The sequence below is a fragment of the Trichechus manatus genome, unplaced genomic scaffold, assembly GCF_000243295.1.
Source record: "Trichechus manatus latirostris isolate Lorelei unplaced genomic scaffold, TriManLat1.0 scaffold00143, whole genome shotgun sequence".
Taxonomy (NCBI): domain Eukaryota; kingdom Metazoa; phylum Chordata; class Mammalia; order Sirenia; family Trichechidae; genus Trichechus; species Trichechus manatus.
In genome coordinates, this window is record NW_004444079.1 from 2,389,945 (window position 1) to 2,407,469 (window position 17,525).

Here is a 17,525-nt window from a genome sequence, read left to right on the forward strand (position 1 = left end):
CATAGGGCAACATGTGTACTAACTGTTTAATGAGAAACTCTTTTGTTCTGTAAACCTTCATCTAAAGTGAGAAGAGCAGCACAATTGGAAGAGTGTAGTCGATGTCACTGAACTGTGCACGTAGAAATTGTTGAAATGGTGTCTTTGGCTATGTATATTTTCACCAAAAAAAAAAGGTCGAGAAGGGAGACGGTTGACATGTCGTGGGGTTGTTAACCAATGTCATAAAACAATATGTTTATTACTGTTTAATGAGAAACTATTTGTTCTGTAAACCTTCACCTGAAATATTAAAAAAAAAAAAAAAAGAGCACAATGGTCAAGGCAGACATTGTTTACTAGTTAACCTAAACTATTGTTTTATTTTAAGTCTTCAGGGGACATTTTTGATTTCAGATTTAAGGTTTAAAAATCATCTCAGGGCAAGTTTCAGGGGTTCACCCAGCCTCTGTGGCTCCAGAAAGTCTGAATTTCATGAGAATTTGAAATTCTTTTCTGCATTTTCTCCTTTTTGATTCTTCTATAGAATCTTTGATCAAAATGTTCTGTAATGGTAGCTGGGCACCATCCAGTTCTTCTGGTCTCATGGCAAAGGAGGCAGTTGTTCATTATTCCACCTCTTTTTAAAGTGGAAGCATCAGACATCACATATAGGCAGTACCCACCACACATATGACCACGCACAATATGTCACCCACAAAACACACCATGCCAGCCCCAGGCACAGGCATGTGTGTCCGATGGGCCCTGGCGGCAGCTACTGGACACAGCTCAGAGCAACTCCTTCCCTTATCCTCCCCCGACTTCACTGTGGGTTTCACAGTCAGGTCGGGTATATAATAACATATGATTTGACTGGGCTTTCACAGACCAAAGGACTGTGAGTCATGCTCTGGCATGTCCTCTGCTGTTTGTTGCTTTAGGAGCCATAGCATGGAGAACTATCCTGGTCAACTCTGCCTTCCAACACCTGCACAGGCCCTGACACAGTGAAGGTGGTTGCATTAAAGATGTGATCTCTGAGTCCAGGAAGGTCAGTATTCAGGTAGAGTGGGCCAATTTCATGACATTCTTAGATGGACAGAGTGCATGCACGCCCCAACTTAGCAGGTTACAGGGATTGCTGGGAGAAATACAAGGCCAAAGGGAGTGGGTGGTATACAGTGGCAAGAACACATTATCTCGAGAGCTTGTTCAAGTCATTCTCCATCCCTCAGGTTTCTTTTCTGTAAAAGGAGGAATGGTAATAATCCTAGCAGCCTCGTAACATTGCTGTGGGAATAAAAGAGCTTTATTCACAAATATGTGAGCTACTCTGTGAACGTTCTCTGTGCCTGAATGGCCTTGGCTGGCTCTGGAATGGCACCTTCTTCAGCTCTCTAGGGAACTTATAAATGTATGAACTGATAAGTGATTTACACTTTCAGGAACATTTGCATTTTAAAAGAGGAAGATTTAAAATGATGCATTTTAAGAGAGACTATAGAATGACGAGATTACATGCTCTCTGACTTATGAGGAGCCATTCACTGGCATCACTCCAGGGTGGAGGTAGCACCAAGAATGCCCCCTAATGCTAACTAGAATTCCAGAACCTAGAACTGGGACTTCTTCCCTCTCCCACCCTCGCAGAAGAAACAAAGTCAATCCATCTCCAGGCAAGCACCTAATCAATCATAGATTGCATCCTCACCTAGCACAGGGCACTTAGCTCTGCATATGGCACAACTAGGGTGTTCCAGGCAAGCTTGATGCCAGTTTGACACACACACCTGGCATGGTTGATGTCAGTCCCTTCCTTCAGTCCCTAAGCTCCAGGCCCAGAAGCGAAGAGGATGAGACAATGTGCTCTTCTTGAGTCATCCTGTCACCAGCCCCCAAGCACCTCTGGACACTTGCCCACTCCAAACTGCAGGCCACCAGACCCATCTGCGGTTCCAGTGGCTGATGGCCCAGCCCTGGTTAAGTATGACCAAGAGGGAGAGAAGATACGAAGAAAAGGGGAAAACTGGGGTGAGTTCAGTGAGGTCCCTGCCACTCCCTCTCACTTTCCTTTATGACCAATAACCACCACCACCACCACCACCGCCCGCCCCCACCAAAGGCACAACCAGGGCTTAGTGAGCCCTGAAGAGAGAGTCACGTATCACTCAGACATAAACATACCCATGCCACAAGCCCAGGGTACCCAGACACAGCACACACACCCATTATTGGCCTATGCAAAGAATGAGGAGTCTGGAGACAGAAGACCTGGTTTCCAGGCTTCGTCCCTCCTCTACAGCTGAAGGTCTTTGGGCCAGTCGTTTGACGACATCTTACTTCTCTCATCTGTAAAATGGGTTATCATGAGGGAGTGCAGGGTTGGCATGGGACTCCCCTGAGATAATGAACACGAAGCATTTGTAAGATGCAAAGCACGATTCACGCATTTCATAAGACACACATTCATTAGCTCGGTATATACCTAGGACTTACCATCCCCTGCCACCAGCTCCCTAAGGTTGACAGACACCTTACCAAGTGCTCTGAAGACCCCCTCACAGCTCATGGTACTGGGTGAGGCACACACACATTAATACACTGCATACTGTATAAATATAGGTTTTATTAATAATGGGTGAAATCCCACAAGTACAACTGGCATCTCTGTGTAAGGGAAGAATCCGTGGCAGGGTAAGGGAAGGTAGAGGGGTACGTGTACAGGAGTAAGGGGGAAAAAGAGCCCTGGGGGAGGGAAATCAGAAGTAGAATGAACCTGGACCCCACCAGGAAAGACAGACAAGCTCTAGGTGCGTCTGCCACCCTGGTGCTCAGGACATGTTGCTCTGATGTCCTGGGGCCACCTTGACTGAGGGGGGTGGGAGGCATGGAGGGGAGTTTCAGTGAGCAGCAAGGAGGCTGGGGAAGGAATGAAGGGGTGGGAATGCCAGCCTGGAGCACGAAAGGAGGGCCATGGGGTGGCGGTGGCCTAGGCCAACTTACGCCCATGCCTGTGCTTGTGTTGGGTCCTAAACTCCAGGGAGCTAGTGCCCTGTGCCACCCCTGGCTTGGGAGGGAGGGAAGACTGGGGAGTAGACACCTGCAGATCCTGGAGACACCCTGGGCAGCACCAGCCTTATCCTTAGAGACTCCAAAGTGGGGCCCCTCAGGAAGAGATTGGCATTGCCTTCCCTGCAGCACCCTCACCACCTTGCACCAGCATTCTCCCTCTGAGCTGCAGGGGATGGCCATTGTACACATGGCAGAGATTGCCTGTTCGCAGAGTAAGTGCCTGTAACCTGGAGAGGGAGGGAGCATTGCAGACATTGCTTCAGGAGCAGCTAAGAAGGAGGGCTGGTTCTTGCCCCCCTCACCCTGCGCCCAGAATAAAGTGCATTTGCCAGTTCCAGTGGCAGGTGGAAGAGAAACAGACATTATTGCAGAGGTGCCACCAGGCCCTACCTCCCACTAAAGGAGATGGGGAGGGGAGACAGGGGCATCCCATGGCCCCAGTCCTGTCTGATCCCCAGGACTGAGAGGGGGGACCAAGACAGAAAACCCAGCTTCTGTCCCAGCAGATTGTCCAAATCAGCCAGGGTCTGGGGGTGGGGACAAGGTGAGGAGGAGGAGGAAGAGACTTCCAGAGTCCTTCCCTGCTCCGTTTCAGTGTCCATAATGGGACTTCTGGGAGACTCCATCAGGGCCCAGCCCTGGAACCCCAACCTTACAGCAGCCCAGTTTACAAACACTTGTGTGGTGGGGATCCCCAGAGGGGACCACTTTGGTCAGTTGTAAGTGGGGCCTGGAGAGCCTGGAGCACCCAGGCAGACAACAGAGGAGGGTGCCAAGAGCAGGAAGAGGGTGGCAGCCTCCTAGTGGTCTTTGCATGCAGGTGTTGGAGAGAAGAGGGAGGAAGCTACAAACTGCATCAACTTGGGAAAAACCCCAGGCACGTGGTAAGGGAGGCTGGAGCCCCCACCCCCAGGGCCAGGGCTAGGAGCGCAGTCCATCAGCCAGCCTGTGGAGGAGCCGAGGGAGGGGAGGGTGGCTGCACCAGCAACCAGTGCCCAAGTCTACAAGGTTAAAACAGTCCCAAAGGGCTGGGGCTGGGGGCTTTCTGCTGCGGGGGCTGGGGCGCAGGCCAGGCACAAGGCTCTATCTCTCTGACTTGATCCGGTAACGGAGCACGAGATATGCCAGCAGCCGTAGGGCCAGGAAGAAGATGCCCAGGACCACGAAGTCCATGTAGAGCTTGGCATCTTCTACATCTAGTGCTCGGAGGATGCTCTGTGGCTCCTGGAATGGGCAGCGTTCCTCTGAGCATGTCAGGTCTCCTCGCTCCATGCCATAAATTGTCAGGATCACTCCCTCAAAGCCATACCTATGGACACAGGGGCATCAGAGCAGGATACAGGGCACAGGGACCCCCTTCCTGGGAAATTGCCAGAGCCCAGCTGCAATGTTCTTGTTCCTGGGGGCCAGCCAGGGTACTCTGCCCAAAGTATAGTAGGGCAGGTACCAGATTTGGCACAGCTCAGGAAGACCTGGGTATGGCCCCCTGTGGGGAGAAGCAGGGACAGATGGTGAGGGAAAGCATGCTGACCTGACATAGGAGAGGTAGGAGCTCCATTGCAGGTAAGTGGGGATGGTCTTGAAGGTGACAAAGAAGCCGGAGAACAAGAGAACAGGGATGGCGGTAACCGGTCCCACAAAGGTGGCCACCTGGGCGGAGTGGAGGGAGACCCAGTTGTCATAGGGGTAACCACACAGACCCAGGACTGGGGTGACCCTACTGTTTCCCTGTAGGTCCACCCCTCCCCTTATGGCTAGCCCCTGATTCCTGCCATGAGACCCCATCCCCTTTCAGGGCCCCTCCCACCTGCAGGGAATTGGAGGCAGCTCCAATTAGCAGCCCCAAAGACTGGGCCACCAAGGCGGTGGCTGTGGCCAGGGCTGAGAAGAGTAGGAAGCGGCTGGTCTCAGCTGGCTGGCCTGTCATCCAGTACACGATGCTGCAGTACACTGCTGGGCACACCACCTGGGGAGCAGGCACAGGGCTGGGCATGGACTGGCTGGAGGGCCAGACGTAGAGAAGAGCACAGTGGCCAAGACCCTCCACCCTATCCACCCAGGCAGGAACGTCTAGAACCCCGATTCCCAGAGTGTACCTGCCTCCACACTGCTTAATGCTATCACCCCAGACTGACACATGGCCCGTTCCTCCTGACTACATGAACCTCCTTCATCTTTTAGTCCCACTTCTTCCATTAGGCCCACTCTGACCAGTTCAGGTACAGTGACTTCTTCCCCCAAGCTCCTTCCCATCTGTACCGGCTGATTCCTTATGTTGCTAATGAATTAACTCTACATATGAGGGTGTTGGGCTCATCCTGTGAGACTATCAATGAGTGGAGGGCAGGGACTAACTAAATCCACAACATACAGTTGTGCATGTTGTTCCCCGACCAAGAGGCAACTAGAGGCTGAAATCCAGTTTGTGCTCTGCTCACTAAGCCATGCGCCCTGGCACAGTACAGCATCAACCCTGAGGAAGGAGCACTTTGTTCTAATTTCCACAAAGATACCCTATGGATTAGTGGTAGCCCTAGAGCTTATAATAGGCGGTGGTGGTAATAACAAAAAACTAATATTCTAAGATACAACTATTGGTCTCTATTCATCTGGAACAAAACAGAAAGAAGGAAACCCCAAGAATCAGAGAAGGAATCAGATGACAGGACTAATTGTCTCCATGAACCATAGCCTCCTCTACACTGAAACCAGAAGAACTAGATGATGCCCAGCTACCACTATCAAACATTCTCATCAGGGTCACCATAGATGACTCCTAATAGAAAGGGAGAAAAACGTGGAACAGAACTTCAAATTCTCAGAGAATCTAGACCCATTGAGACTGGAGGAATTCCTGAGATTATTGCCCTGAGATACTCTTTACACCCTGAACCAAAACTATCCCCTGAAGTCACCTTTTAACTAAATAGCAGGTTAGCTCCAAAAGTAAAGAATGTCACCCTTGAGTACTGCAGTCTTTAAAAAAATTATCTATATGAGACCAAATGGACAACAATTACTCTAAAGCATAGAAGAGAAAGTTGGCAGGAGTGAGACTAAGTTAATGGGAATGGAATAACTAGAATGAAAATAACGAGAATGATGAAACAATGTGAAGAATGTAACCAGTGTCACTGAACATTATGTGTAGAAATTGTTGAATGTGAACCTGTTTTGCTGGGTATACTTTCACCAAAAACACAATAAAATACTTAAAAACAAAAAAAGCTCATATTTATTGGGCACTTAGTATGTGCCAGGAGTCCCTGGGTAGTGCAAATGGTTAAACAGACTTGGCTGCTAACCGTAGAGATTTGAGTCATTTGTGGGATTATTATTTTCATCATTTTCTGTCTGTCATTCATTGTTTCCACTAGAACATAAGTTCCACAAGTCAAGACTATGTCAGCCTTGTTCATCGCTTTTATCCCCAGTGCCTGGCATAGAGCCTGGTACATGGTAGGTATCCACCACGTATTTACTAAGTGAGGAAGGAAAGGAAAGGATGGAAGGTGACGGCGTTGAGGGAAGCAAGCGAGGGTAGAGAAAGCAGGACAGGATGCAAGCAGTGGGCAGACGGGAAGAAGAGGCTTACCTGAAAGGGCACATCAGCCATGGTCTTGGCCAGGTAATATGCTTTGAGGCTGTACCAGTAGTTGAGGTGCTCCCTCACGAAGACTGCCATCTCTAAGGGGACTGAGGAGACAGACAGATTTAGGCACCGCTGCCCGACACCTCGGCCCCCACCCCATGCCCCATGCCCAGGGCAGCTCAGCTCACACGTGAGCACAGTTGGCATGAGGGCAGCGAACATGAGGAAGAGCATGGAGAAGAAGAGGCAGCCGGTGTTGTTGAAGACCTTGCTGGCATCATCACCGATGTGCAGGTAGAGGAGGCCAATAAGCACACCAATCACCACATGGGACATGAACCGCAGGTGGGTCAGGACCTGTGGGAGGGGGGCACCATCATGAGGGTGGAGAAGGGGAGAAGCAGGATGAGCCACAGGCCAGGGGTCGGCAGGTTGCGGGGCAGCCCACGCTGGGGCAGGAACTTGGAGCTGCCCTCACAGACTCATACACCCCATTAGGGGGCCGCTGGAGGAGAGACCCCACTCCCATTCTAGCTGCTAGGATCCTAGGCCCCAAAAGATCTGGCCTCCTCTCCCCCAACTTGACACCTCACCGTGTCCCTGAGGATGCACAAGAAGGTCCTCTTGAAGAGGATGCAGAACTGCGTGAGAGTGCTGGTGGCAAAGGTGTGGCTTTCAATGGGATCCACTTCCTGGGTGAGAGAAATCGGGTCAGGTGAGCCTGCCCACTGCCATTGCCCATCCAGCTCAGTGAATGGGAAAACCCCTGAGCTTCTCCCCAGGGCAGGGGTCTTCCAGGTGGACAGGAGAATTCACCATTGAGCTCTGTACCTGGAGGCTGTATTTGGGGGTGTGAATCAGAGTGAGATTCAGAGAGAAATACATGGAGGGGGTAAAGCCTTGGGAGAGAGGAGGAAAGGGAGTCAAGGACACCCATCAGTCACTTCTTTTTTTTTTTCATTGTGCTTTAGGTAAAAGTTTACAGCTTAATTTCTCATACAAACATTTATACACACATTATGTGACATCAGTTACAATCCCTATAATGTGACAACACACTCCTCCTTTCCACCCCAGGTTTCCCATGTCCATTCATCTCTTCTATTCTTTAATCCGTTGAAAAATATTCACCCTAAGGTTATAATTTCTTTACGCCCCCAGTTTCATAATAATATTATTTAACGATAATATTGACAATAATAGCAACAACTAACCCTCCCAGTTCTCAAGGGCTACAGCATCTCATTTAAGGATGAGAGCTAGAACTGAACAAACAAACGCCTGCTGTACCAGGTACAGGGCAAAGAGCTTGGCGAGATTATCTAATTAGTTCTCCCCATGACCCTGTGAGGTAAGTGTCCTTACCTCCAGGTTGGAGAGGACAGTAAGCCACATTGGCCCCGAGGCCAGAGACAAAGTCTTTCTTACCAGACAGGCACTGTGCTGATACTGAGAACACACTATAGATGCTCAATAAGAATTTGCCGAATGAATAAATAAATGGAAAACTGAGGCTAAAAAAGGTTAAGTAACTTGCCCAAGGTCACATAGTTGTTAACAGTAGGTCTATTCCAAGTCCAAGCACTGGTGGCACAAGGGTTAAGCGCTCGGCTACTAAGAGAAACCTTGGCAGTTCGAGCCCAGCCAGGAGCTTTGTGGGAGAAAGACCTGGCAATCTGCTCCCATAAAGATTACAGCCTAGAAAACAACCCTATGGGGCAGTTCTGCTCTGTCACATGGGGTCGCTATAAGTCTGAATCAACTTGTCGGCACCCAACAACATTCCAAGTCCCGTGCTCTTCTTAGTATCCAATGGTTGCGATACCTCTGGGAGCAGCCTCTTTGCCAGGGCCATTTTCCTCGGTCCCTTCTCCCCTGCCCACTTTGCCCTCTCCACCCCTACTCACCTGAGAGCAAGGGGGGCAGGTGGCGGAGACCTCATTCTTCTCGGGGCTGCTCTTCTTCTCAGCCATGGCACAGAGCCCATTCTGCACTGCCCTGAACAGCATGGGGTTCAGGTCTCCATACTCGCCAGAGGCCACCTCGATGACTGGGGGACATAGAGGGGAGTGCTCAGCTAAGATCCACCCTCACTTCCTGGGGGCAAGCCAGCCCCTCCCCTCCTTGAATGTGTAGGGAAGGCAAGTGACAGTGAGATCTCTATCCCCAGGTTTGGCCCACCGCTGCCATATCCCAGTCCTTCCCCCAGGTCCCTACTCACTAAAGTCAGCCGGGTTGTGGTAGGTGGGGCAGTGTAAGCCCTGCCCCTTCAGATAGGGGATCAGGTTGGTGACCATGCCCTTGAAGATGCACTGACCCTGGCTCAAGATGTAGAGCTGAGGTGGAAAGAGAAGGCTGAGCAAAACATGACCAGCATGCCAGACCAGACCCCACAATACCGCTACAACCCGTTGCCTCTCCCCACCTCAGGCCAATCTTCTTTGAGGCCTGGAGACACTCACCTTGTCAAACATCTCAAAGAGCTTGGCACTGGGCTGGTGGATGGTGCAGATGATGGTACGGCCCCCCTGGGCCAGGGACTTCATGAGGGATACCACTTGGAAACAGGAGGCGCTATCCAGACCACTGTCCAGAGAGAGGCCACCAGGGAGCTAGGTGAGGTGGGTGGGGCCAAGAGAAGGGGGTGTTTAGGGCAGAGCAGCTGCTCTAAAGGGAATGGAGCTGGCAAGAAGGGGTGACTCTGGCCACCTTCATATCCTGTGCACCCTGTAGGGTTCAGTCATTTGGAGGTCGAGAAGCCCAGAGCACTGTTCACTTTGGTAAGCATATACTGAGCGCCTGTAGTATGCCAAGCACTGGGATTACAATGACGAATAAATAAGACGTAGATTCTGGTCTAGAAGGAGAAATAGACGAGTGCACAGATCATTTTAGACCATGTGGAAGTGATGTAGAAACATGGGGTGAGGAAGAGGGGAAGGCTTTAGCTTTGCTGTACAAGGGTGTTGGAGGGTAGTCAGAGGTTTCCTGAGGGAGCCTGGAAGAAGTAAAAGTTAAGCCAGGTGATAAGGGTGATGGCTGAACAACAGGATGATCATAATTAATGTCACCGAACTGTACATGTGAAGACTGTGGAAGTGCCAAATGTTTTATTACCTATATATTTACTACAACTAAAAAAAGATGCAGAAGAAAAAAAAAAAAAAAAGGAGTTAAGCCAGGTGAAGGAGGTGGAAGGGGAGGTGCGCTGGTGAAGGGCATTCCCGGCAGAAGACACAGCATGTGCAAAGCTTAGAGGCATGAAACACATGGTTTGACTAGGGAATTATAAGCAACTCAATATTATTAGAGCATAAAATACAAGACAGGGTGAAGCAAGACCTGAGGCTGGAGAAGTAGGCTGGGACCAAGACCTTGTATGTCATCTGACTTTATTCTGAGGGCAAACGATTGTGCGTTTTTAAGCAAGGGGAGTGAGTATCGCCAGATCACTCTGGCTCAAGTTTGGGGGAAGGATCGGCTGGGAGAGACAGGAGGTGAGGAGACAGGAGTCTGTTGCAGAATGCAGGCAAGAGCTGATGATGTACTGAGCTGAAGTGCTGGCTCTGAGGACAGGGGCAGGGGTAAATCCGAGAGCTATCTAAAGGAGGTGGAAGCAGCAGGCCTCAGTGACTGATTGGCTGTGGAGGAGAGAAGGAGAGGAAGGCATCGAGGAGGACAACTGGATTTCTGCCTGGGTGAAGGATGGGGCTGTTCACAGCGACAGGATATGCCAGGTAGGGCAGGATTGGCAGGGATGGAAATGAGGAGCAAAGCCTTTATTTTGGCCCAGAAGGCTGCAAATAGAGGCTCTGGTCTCCAGCAGCAATGGCAAAGATGTGGCCTCCTCCAGCCCCAGGCTAGCAGAGGGAGGAATTCTGGTGGGAAAAGAGGGGAGAACTACCTGGTGGGCTCGTCAAAGAACATGACAGGTGGGTTGTTGACCAGCTCCAGAGCGATGGCCAGGCGCTTCCTCTGCCCGCCGGAGAGCAGGGCTGTCCTCGTGTGGGAGCAGGACATCAGGCCCAGTGCCGTCAGGATCTCTGTCACCTGGCCAGCCCCCCCACCCACCCCAGGTCAGCTTCACAGTCTCTGCTTCCTCCGGGCATCACCCAATTTAAAACCGCATCTCCCTTAAGTCCACTGTCCCAGCCTTGGCCACCACTCTCCCACCCTCCAACTCGGGGCCCCAGAACTCAGTAGCACCAATAGGGGAAGCTGTCCCATTCCCTCCCCTCCTCACTTACCAGTTCCTTCTTCACCTCTTGCTTCTCACTCAGCTTCAGGTTAGCAGAGACCTGGAGCCCAGAGGGTAGGCTAGTCAGGTATGTGTGGGAGGGGGCGCTGCCTTGACCCCTCGGCCAATGAGGAGGATGGGCACGGCAGATAGCAGGGTGGGGGTGGGTGGGAAGAGAGGATGGCCATCTAGGCCTCACCATCATGGCTTCCAACACTGTGAGGTGTGGCAGTAGCATGTCATCCTGCATGATGTAACAGGACATCTTGCGGAATGTTCTCAGTTCCCGCGGTCTTCCATTGACCAGGATCTGCCCCTTCATACCAGACTCCCTGCAGGAGCATTGGTTGAGAATGAGCATTGGCCACACCTACTTCAGGCCCCCTTACCTGCTCCCCAGGGGATCCTTCTTCCTGGGCCCTGCCCCCTATCCCACCCCAGCCTTCTTCTCACCTGTACCCTGCCAAGATGTTCATGAACGTGGACTTGCCAGCCCCCGAGGGGCCCATGATGCCAATCAGCTCCCGGCGGCAGAATTTGCCTGACAGGCACTTGAGGAGAGTCTTATAACCTGTAGCGTGTGAGGGAGGAACTTTTCACCAGGGCTATAGTGAACAAAGTCACCCCAAAACTCTTAGGAGCAGCTGTGGCCATCAGTGAAATAGGCAGTCCCTACTCAGTATGATTTGGTTGGGATGGAGAAGCCACCCTCAGAGCCCCAGCAGTACCCCACATCCTCTTATCCTATCCCTCTAAAAATGATCACCACTAATGTCAAAGTACCAGAGGCAACAATCCTCTCCTGAAGGCCTTAGAAAAACCAAACATCTCATAGATGGGTGTGAAGAGCAGATCACAATTACAGAAGACCCTGCTTGTCTTCCATAAACACAGTAGCCACTCTTGCACGGCCTCCAAGAAGACTGATGGCGCTAACTCTCCTCTGTGCTTCCATAGCATTTTTCATATGCCAGCTTGTGTGTGTTCATTACTTGATGTGCCTGTCACTCACCTCCCTCCCCCAGCCTCTTAGTCAATGAGTTCCTTGGGGGCAGGTTCTGTGTTTTACTCATCTTTTAACCTCAGCAGACTGCCTGGCATGTAGTAGATGCTCAATAAGTGTTTGTTCTAGGAATGTGTGTTCCTAGAGTTTCTGCCTCATTCTGAAAAAAGTCTGCTTACTCTGTGCTCTCTCTGCCCACCAGGCTTGTCTCTCCGGCCCCTAACATGGCCCAATAAAATCTCACCTTTCATTCATTCATTGGGAGACAGCATATGCATAAAAAATACCAATAAGAAGCCAGGTGGATCTGGGTTCAAATCCTGGCTCCACACTTACCAGCTATGTGACCTCAGGTAAGTTGCTTAACCTCTCTGAGCTTCAAGTCCCTCATCTGTAAAACGAGGATGATAGTACCTATCTCATAGGGTTGTTAAAAAGATTCAATGAGATGATATATATAAAGCGTATGACACAATGCTTGGCACGTAGAATGCATTATAAGTGGCATTTTACTACTAATTACACTTGACAGATGCTTATCGACGTCTGCTATATGCCTATATACCAAGCTCCGTGCTAGACACTAGGCCCAAAAAAAATAAAATAAAATAAGGCAGACACAGTTTCTGAATTCTTGTACCCAGAAGGTCATAGTCTAGTCAAGAAAGATAGACAAGAAAACATCTATGACCTGAGGAAAAATAAAGTATGGTTTATAACAGAAGTATAATGTGCTATGAGAATGCAAAAAATGAAACCAACAGTGGAGCGGGAAGGCAAAGGGAAAGTCAGGAATGGCTTCATGGAAGAGGGAGCATTTGAGCTAACTCTTGAAGGATGAGCAGGATTTCAAATGGCAGAGGCCCTCCAGGCCTTGGGAGGAAAAGCTCTGCTGTTGTACAAGTGTATATATAGCGCAACCTACGGAACAGAGGGCAGAGACCAGCTGGAGTTACCTGGTGGGATATGGGGGTGGAGAGGAAGGATGAAGCCAGTAAGGATGGCCTTGAATGCTGTGCTTGCAGACCTGCCTCAGGTGGGGAGGAGACACCAATCCCCCAACCCTAACAATTTCCTTTCTACCACCTTTCTCTGACCCCCACAGAACCCAATTCCCTCTCCACTCTACCTCCTTAGTGGAGACAGTGAATGGATGCCACCTTTAACCTCCCTTCAGGCATCCAGGACTGGGCTCTGAACCCAACTGTCCCTCTGCACATATATATATAGCTGTGTTCTATAGGTGCGAGGTCCACTGTTCCATCCTGATCAAACCAAGTGTCTGGATGGCACTTTACAGTTTACAAAGCTCATTACCTCAGTTGCTCCTGTAACAACACAGGTGAGGCAACTGGGGCCCAGTGACATCCGGTGACTCAAACAAGGTCATACAGCAAGTTTTTACAGGGAGAGGGAACTCATATGTTCCAACCCTCTGCCTCAGTCATCATTACCATCAATCAGAAAGACATCTGGGTGTACACTCCAGCATACGCCTTTCAGAGCCACTCACAGGAAGTGATTTCTTTTGTAGGGTAAGAAATCGGCAGTGATGAACCTTCCCCTCATGTAATCACAGCCAAGCACTGGATTGAACATGGATACCTAATACAAATATCATCTTACACTTGCCTTTCACAAAGAACTTCCACAGATATTATTTCAGCTGAGCTTCGTAACAAGCCTGTGCAGTAGGTATTCTGATCATCCCTGTTTACAGACGAGGAAAGTTAGGCCAAGAGAGGGTAACCAGGCTGCCCAAAGTCACACAGCTTATAATTGGCTAGGAATCCAAGTGCTCAGCCTGGAAGGGGCCCTGCCAAGCCTTCAGGCTGAAAAGACACCAGTCCAGGAACAAACCACTTAGACTTTTCACCCCAGAAACAGCAAGTTATCTCCTTTCTCTAAAGCAAAGACTTTTAACCAAAGGTCTGTGGCCCCATAGGAGATCAGAGGGTCCAGCTGCTTCTGGAAATGATGTGCAAAATGTCAGGTATGGGTGTGCAATCTTCTGGGGAGAGGACTGTGGTTTTTGGCAGATTCTCAAAGGAGTCTATGACTCCAGAAAAGTTTAAGAGCCATTACTATAAAGTAAAAGTTGAAGGTCCTCTCTTTGCCTCCCACAGGAGGAGACCAAGCAACACGCTCATCATTCTATACCAGTGCTATAATCAAAAGGTCACAAGATCGGAGTTCTAGTCCTGCCTTGGTCAATAACTCTGCAATTTTGTCAGGTCACTTAATTTTCCAGGGCCTCCGTTTCCTCGTCTGTAAAATAAGGATATTAACGTCTCCTCCCAAGGACTTAATAGGTTTATTGTGAATACTAAATGAGATAATGAATAATAATTAATAGAAAAGTGTTTTGAAAAATGTGAAATGCCATATATATAGGATCATTATGAGTCTGAATTGACTCAACAGAATAGGTTTGGGATGACAAATCCTTACCTAGGAAAAGTAGAAATCTCCCTCTCTGCACACCCCTTGCCCTGTTTGCTCTCTGCCTACCCTTAATTGCTCATCCTCTAGAAAAGGGGAGAGGGATTCAAGGGAACAGAGAAGTTAGAGAGATAAGGACAGAGGGCAGCGGAAGGGGCAAGGGATGGAAGAGATGGCAAAAATGGACAGTAGAGTGAAATGGGGCTGGCAAAATCAAAAGGAGAGAAAGACGAGGTCATAGGTACCAATTTGTGGCCATTGAGTTGAAGAAACCAGAGAGCTGACCCACCTATCCATGTTTCTTTTTTATCTTCATTTCCCCTTAAAACTGTGAGGAAATGAGGAGGCTAAGGAAATAACAGCTACCACAATCATTTTGCCCAGAGCTGGTCTTAGGGCTGAGAAAGTCTGCTTAGGGCTAGAATACTGCGCAGAGAGCCTAGATGCCTCAGTTTCTATTGGCTCAGGCCTTGGGACCTCTTGGCCCCTCATCAGAGTGAGGGTGGGGAGTGCAAGAGACAGCTCATGCTCAGCCCTGTTCTGAAGCACCCCAAACCTTAAATCTCAGAGGACAATGTCCCAGCTCCACCCATGGCCCACACTCAGGCTCTAGGAAGCAAACCCAGCTTCCCCATCCCCTGCTCAAGTTGCCCAAGGCAAGGAATGCAGGAGATGGTCAGGGTTCAGGGGAACACAGAGCCCCCTGGCCCTACGCAGACTTCCGGGGAGGGGAGACAGGGGGCGGGGGGACAGGCAGAGGAGACAGAATGTTGTACCAGCAATCTTAACTAAGAGAGGAATAAGAACAGCACATGGAGAGCCAGGAAACCTGGCTTCTGATCTCAGCTCTACCACTTATTAGCTGTGTGATATCAGTTAAGTTACTCAACTTCCTTGGGCCTCAGTTTCCTTATTAGTAACGTGGGGATGACATCTATCCTGCCAAACCTCCACCCTGCCTGCTTCAGAGGACCGTGGCAAGAATGAAGTAAGATGACAGGAATGAGAACGACTTCAAAAAATTAAGTGTTATCCTCCACTGGTCTCACCCCTTCAGGAGCAAGGGAGAATGAAGACAACAAGATACAAGGGAAAGATCAGTCCAAAGGACTAATGGACCACAATTACCACAGCCTCCACCAGACTGAGCCCAGGACAACTACATGGTGCCCAGCTACCACCGCCGACTGCTCTGAAAAGGATCACAATAGAGGGTCCCGGACAGAGCTGGAGAAGAATGGAGAACAAAACTCTAACTCACAAAAAAAGACCAGATCTACTGGCCTGGCAGAGACTGGAGTAACCCCGAGCATATGGCCTCCGGACACCCTCTTAGCTTAGTAATGAAGTCACTCCCAAGGCTCACTATTCAGTCAAAGATTAGACAGCCCCATAAAACAAAACGAGACTAATGGGACACAACAGTCCAGGGACAAGGACTAGCAGGCAGGAGGGGACAGGAAAGCTGGTAATAGGGAACTCAAGGTTGAGAAGGGACAGTGTTGACATGTCATGGGGTTGTTAACCTTTGTCATAAAACAATATGTGTACTGTTTAATGAGAAACTATTCTGTAAATCTTCCTCTAAAGTACAATAAAAAATTAAGTGTTCTATGGGTACACCAAAGAGAACTCCCCTCCCTGAAGACACAGCTCCACCCACCACTTTCTCATCCCAGCCCTCAAAGGCAGGAATCCTGTGTAAAATAAGAAAGGAAGCTCATCAAGGACCAGAGGTCTTAGTGTCTATTTAGAAGAGGAAAGCTTCAATAATCAATTGAACCCAGTGCCCCACAGTGCTGGCCCCTCAACTGAGGGGGAGCACAAACTCTGACACCTCCACTGTGTCCACAGTGAGTGAGGGTCTGAGGCACAGATTTCAAGGTCCCACAGGGCCCACTGACGTGGGACTTGCAGAAAAGGGGCCACCCCCGCCTCAAGTTTCAGGAGAGGCAACCCAGCCGGCCCCCAGCTCCCCACCAGGCAGTTCCCTACCCCGTTTGCGCCAGCAAGGCCCCTCCCGCACGGAGTAGGACAGCTCCACGAACTCTATGTCTACGGCTGAGCGCTTGGGTAGGTGGGAGAAGCGCTGGGCTTCGGTGATGTGATTCTCCACCTTCTTCAGGTGCGTGGTCAGCACAGGGGGCTCCGCGCCGTCCTCCAGCACCACGGCCATGGCCACGGCCCCCGGTCCTAGTCCACAGCCCACGGCCTCCAGCGCCTTCTCCGCCATCACGCCGCAGGCCTGCTTGGAGAGGGCCTGCTCAGTTCAGGGCAGACCACAAGCCCCGGCTCAAAGCGCCTTTGCTTTCTAAAGCTGCCCCCACCAACCCCCCTCCCCAATTGCCCGCCTGCTACTCAGGCCAGATCCGCGGCTGTCAGTACCCTACTCCCCGCCGCCGGGGCAACACCCCTCAAGTCCCACTCCCCGTGCAGCCACGCTCAGTCCCGACCTCTCCTCCGCCCCAGGCAGCCCCAGCCCAGCCCCAGCCCGGTTCCTAGAAGCCCTCACCCGCTGCGTCCTCCCTGCGCTGGCTCTAATCTCCTTACCCCGCAGGCCAGCAGACCCTGGGGACTGGATGGCTGAGTGGGTGGGTGGAAAGGGCCAGCCGGCGGAGGCTGCCCGCTAGGAGGTCAGGATAACAGGGTGAGCGCAGAGTGGACGAGGGGAAGGCGGAGGAAGAGGAGGCTCCGGGCCTCCCGCTGCGTCCAGCTTTCCCCATCCCTGGGCGCGACGCCCTGACCGCTCCCACCCGCCGGCGCCCCTGGGCCCGCGAACCCTGGGCTCTCCGCAAAGACAAGCGCATCCAAACCCCACTCTCAGCTAAGCACCCCCTACGGCAGGCCGAACCTCCCATCTCCCGCATGCGTAGTCACCTTGACGCGCCCCCGGGCCGGTGCGGGGCCGAGCTGCTGAGCGCTGCCACGGGCCGCGGATGGAGGCTCCCGGCTCTTCTCACCTGCCTGGGGCTGCGGCACCCGCTCCCGGCTCCCTGTCCCGGCGGCCGGGGCCGGGGCGGGGCCAGGGCGGGGCAGGCGGAGGGGAGGACCTCGGCCACGAGTCAGAAGGGATAACAAGGTTGGGGAGAGGCGGTTGGGTGCGCGCCCCGACTCTGCTTGGATGCGCACACCCGGTTCCCGGAGCTCGGTCCTCGGCGGTGTGTCCTCCCGAGCCCGCCGGACGACTGCGCTCTCCT

General features: G+C 51.2%; 1 protein-coding gene across 3 annotated transcripts; it reads right to left on the reverse strand.

Annotated features, from left to right (window-relative positions):
* Positions 1-2,580: 2,580 nt before the first annotated feature.
* ABCG4 (ATP binding cassette subfamily G member 4) lies at positions 2,581-17,525 on the reverse strand. Of its 3 annotated transcripts, none has more exons than XM_004385630.1 (15): positions 17,206-17,519; positions 16,324-16,573; positions 11,337-11,454; positions 11,083-11,215; positions 10,894-10,944; positions 10,551-10,696; positions 9,109-9,232; positions 8,868-8,982; positions 8,554-8,696; positions 7,240-7,338; positions 6,835-7,003; positions 6,650-6,750; positions 4,862-5,020; positions 4,586-4,704; positions 2,581-4,363 (listed from the first exon to the last, which is right to left on the reverse strand). In XM_004385630.1, exons 2-15 carry the CDS (start codon positions 16,559-16,561, stop codon positions 4,138-4,140), a joined length of 1,941 nt encoding a protein of 646 aa, XP_004385687.1. In that variant the 5' UTR covers positions 16,562-16,573; positions 17,206-17,519; the 3' UTR covers positions 2,581-4,137. The 3 variants fall into 3 exon arrangements, with proteins under 3 accessions (XP_004385687.1, XP_004385688.1, XP_023595745.1); XM_004385631.1 differs by lacking the exon at positions 17,206-17,519 and adding an exon at positions 16,879-16,977; XM_023739977.1 differs by having other exon boundaries at positions 2,589-4,363; positions 17,289-17,525.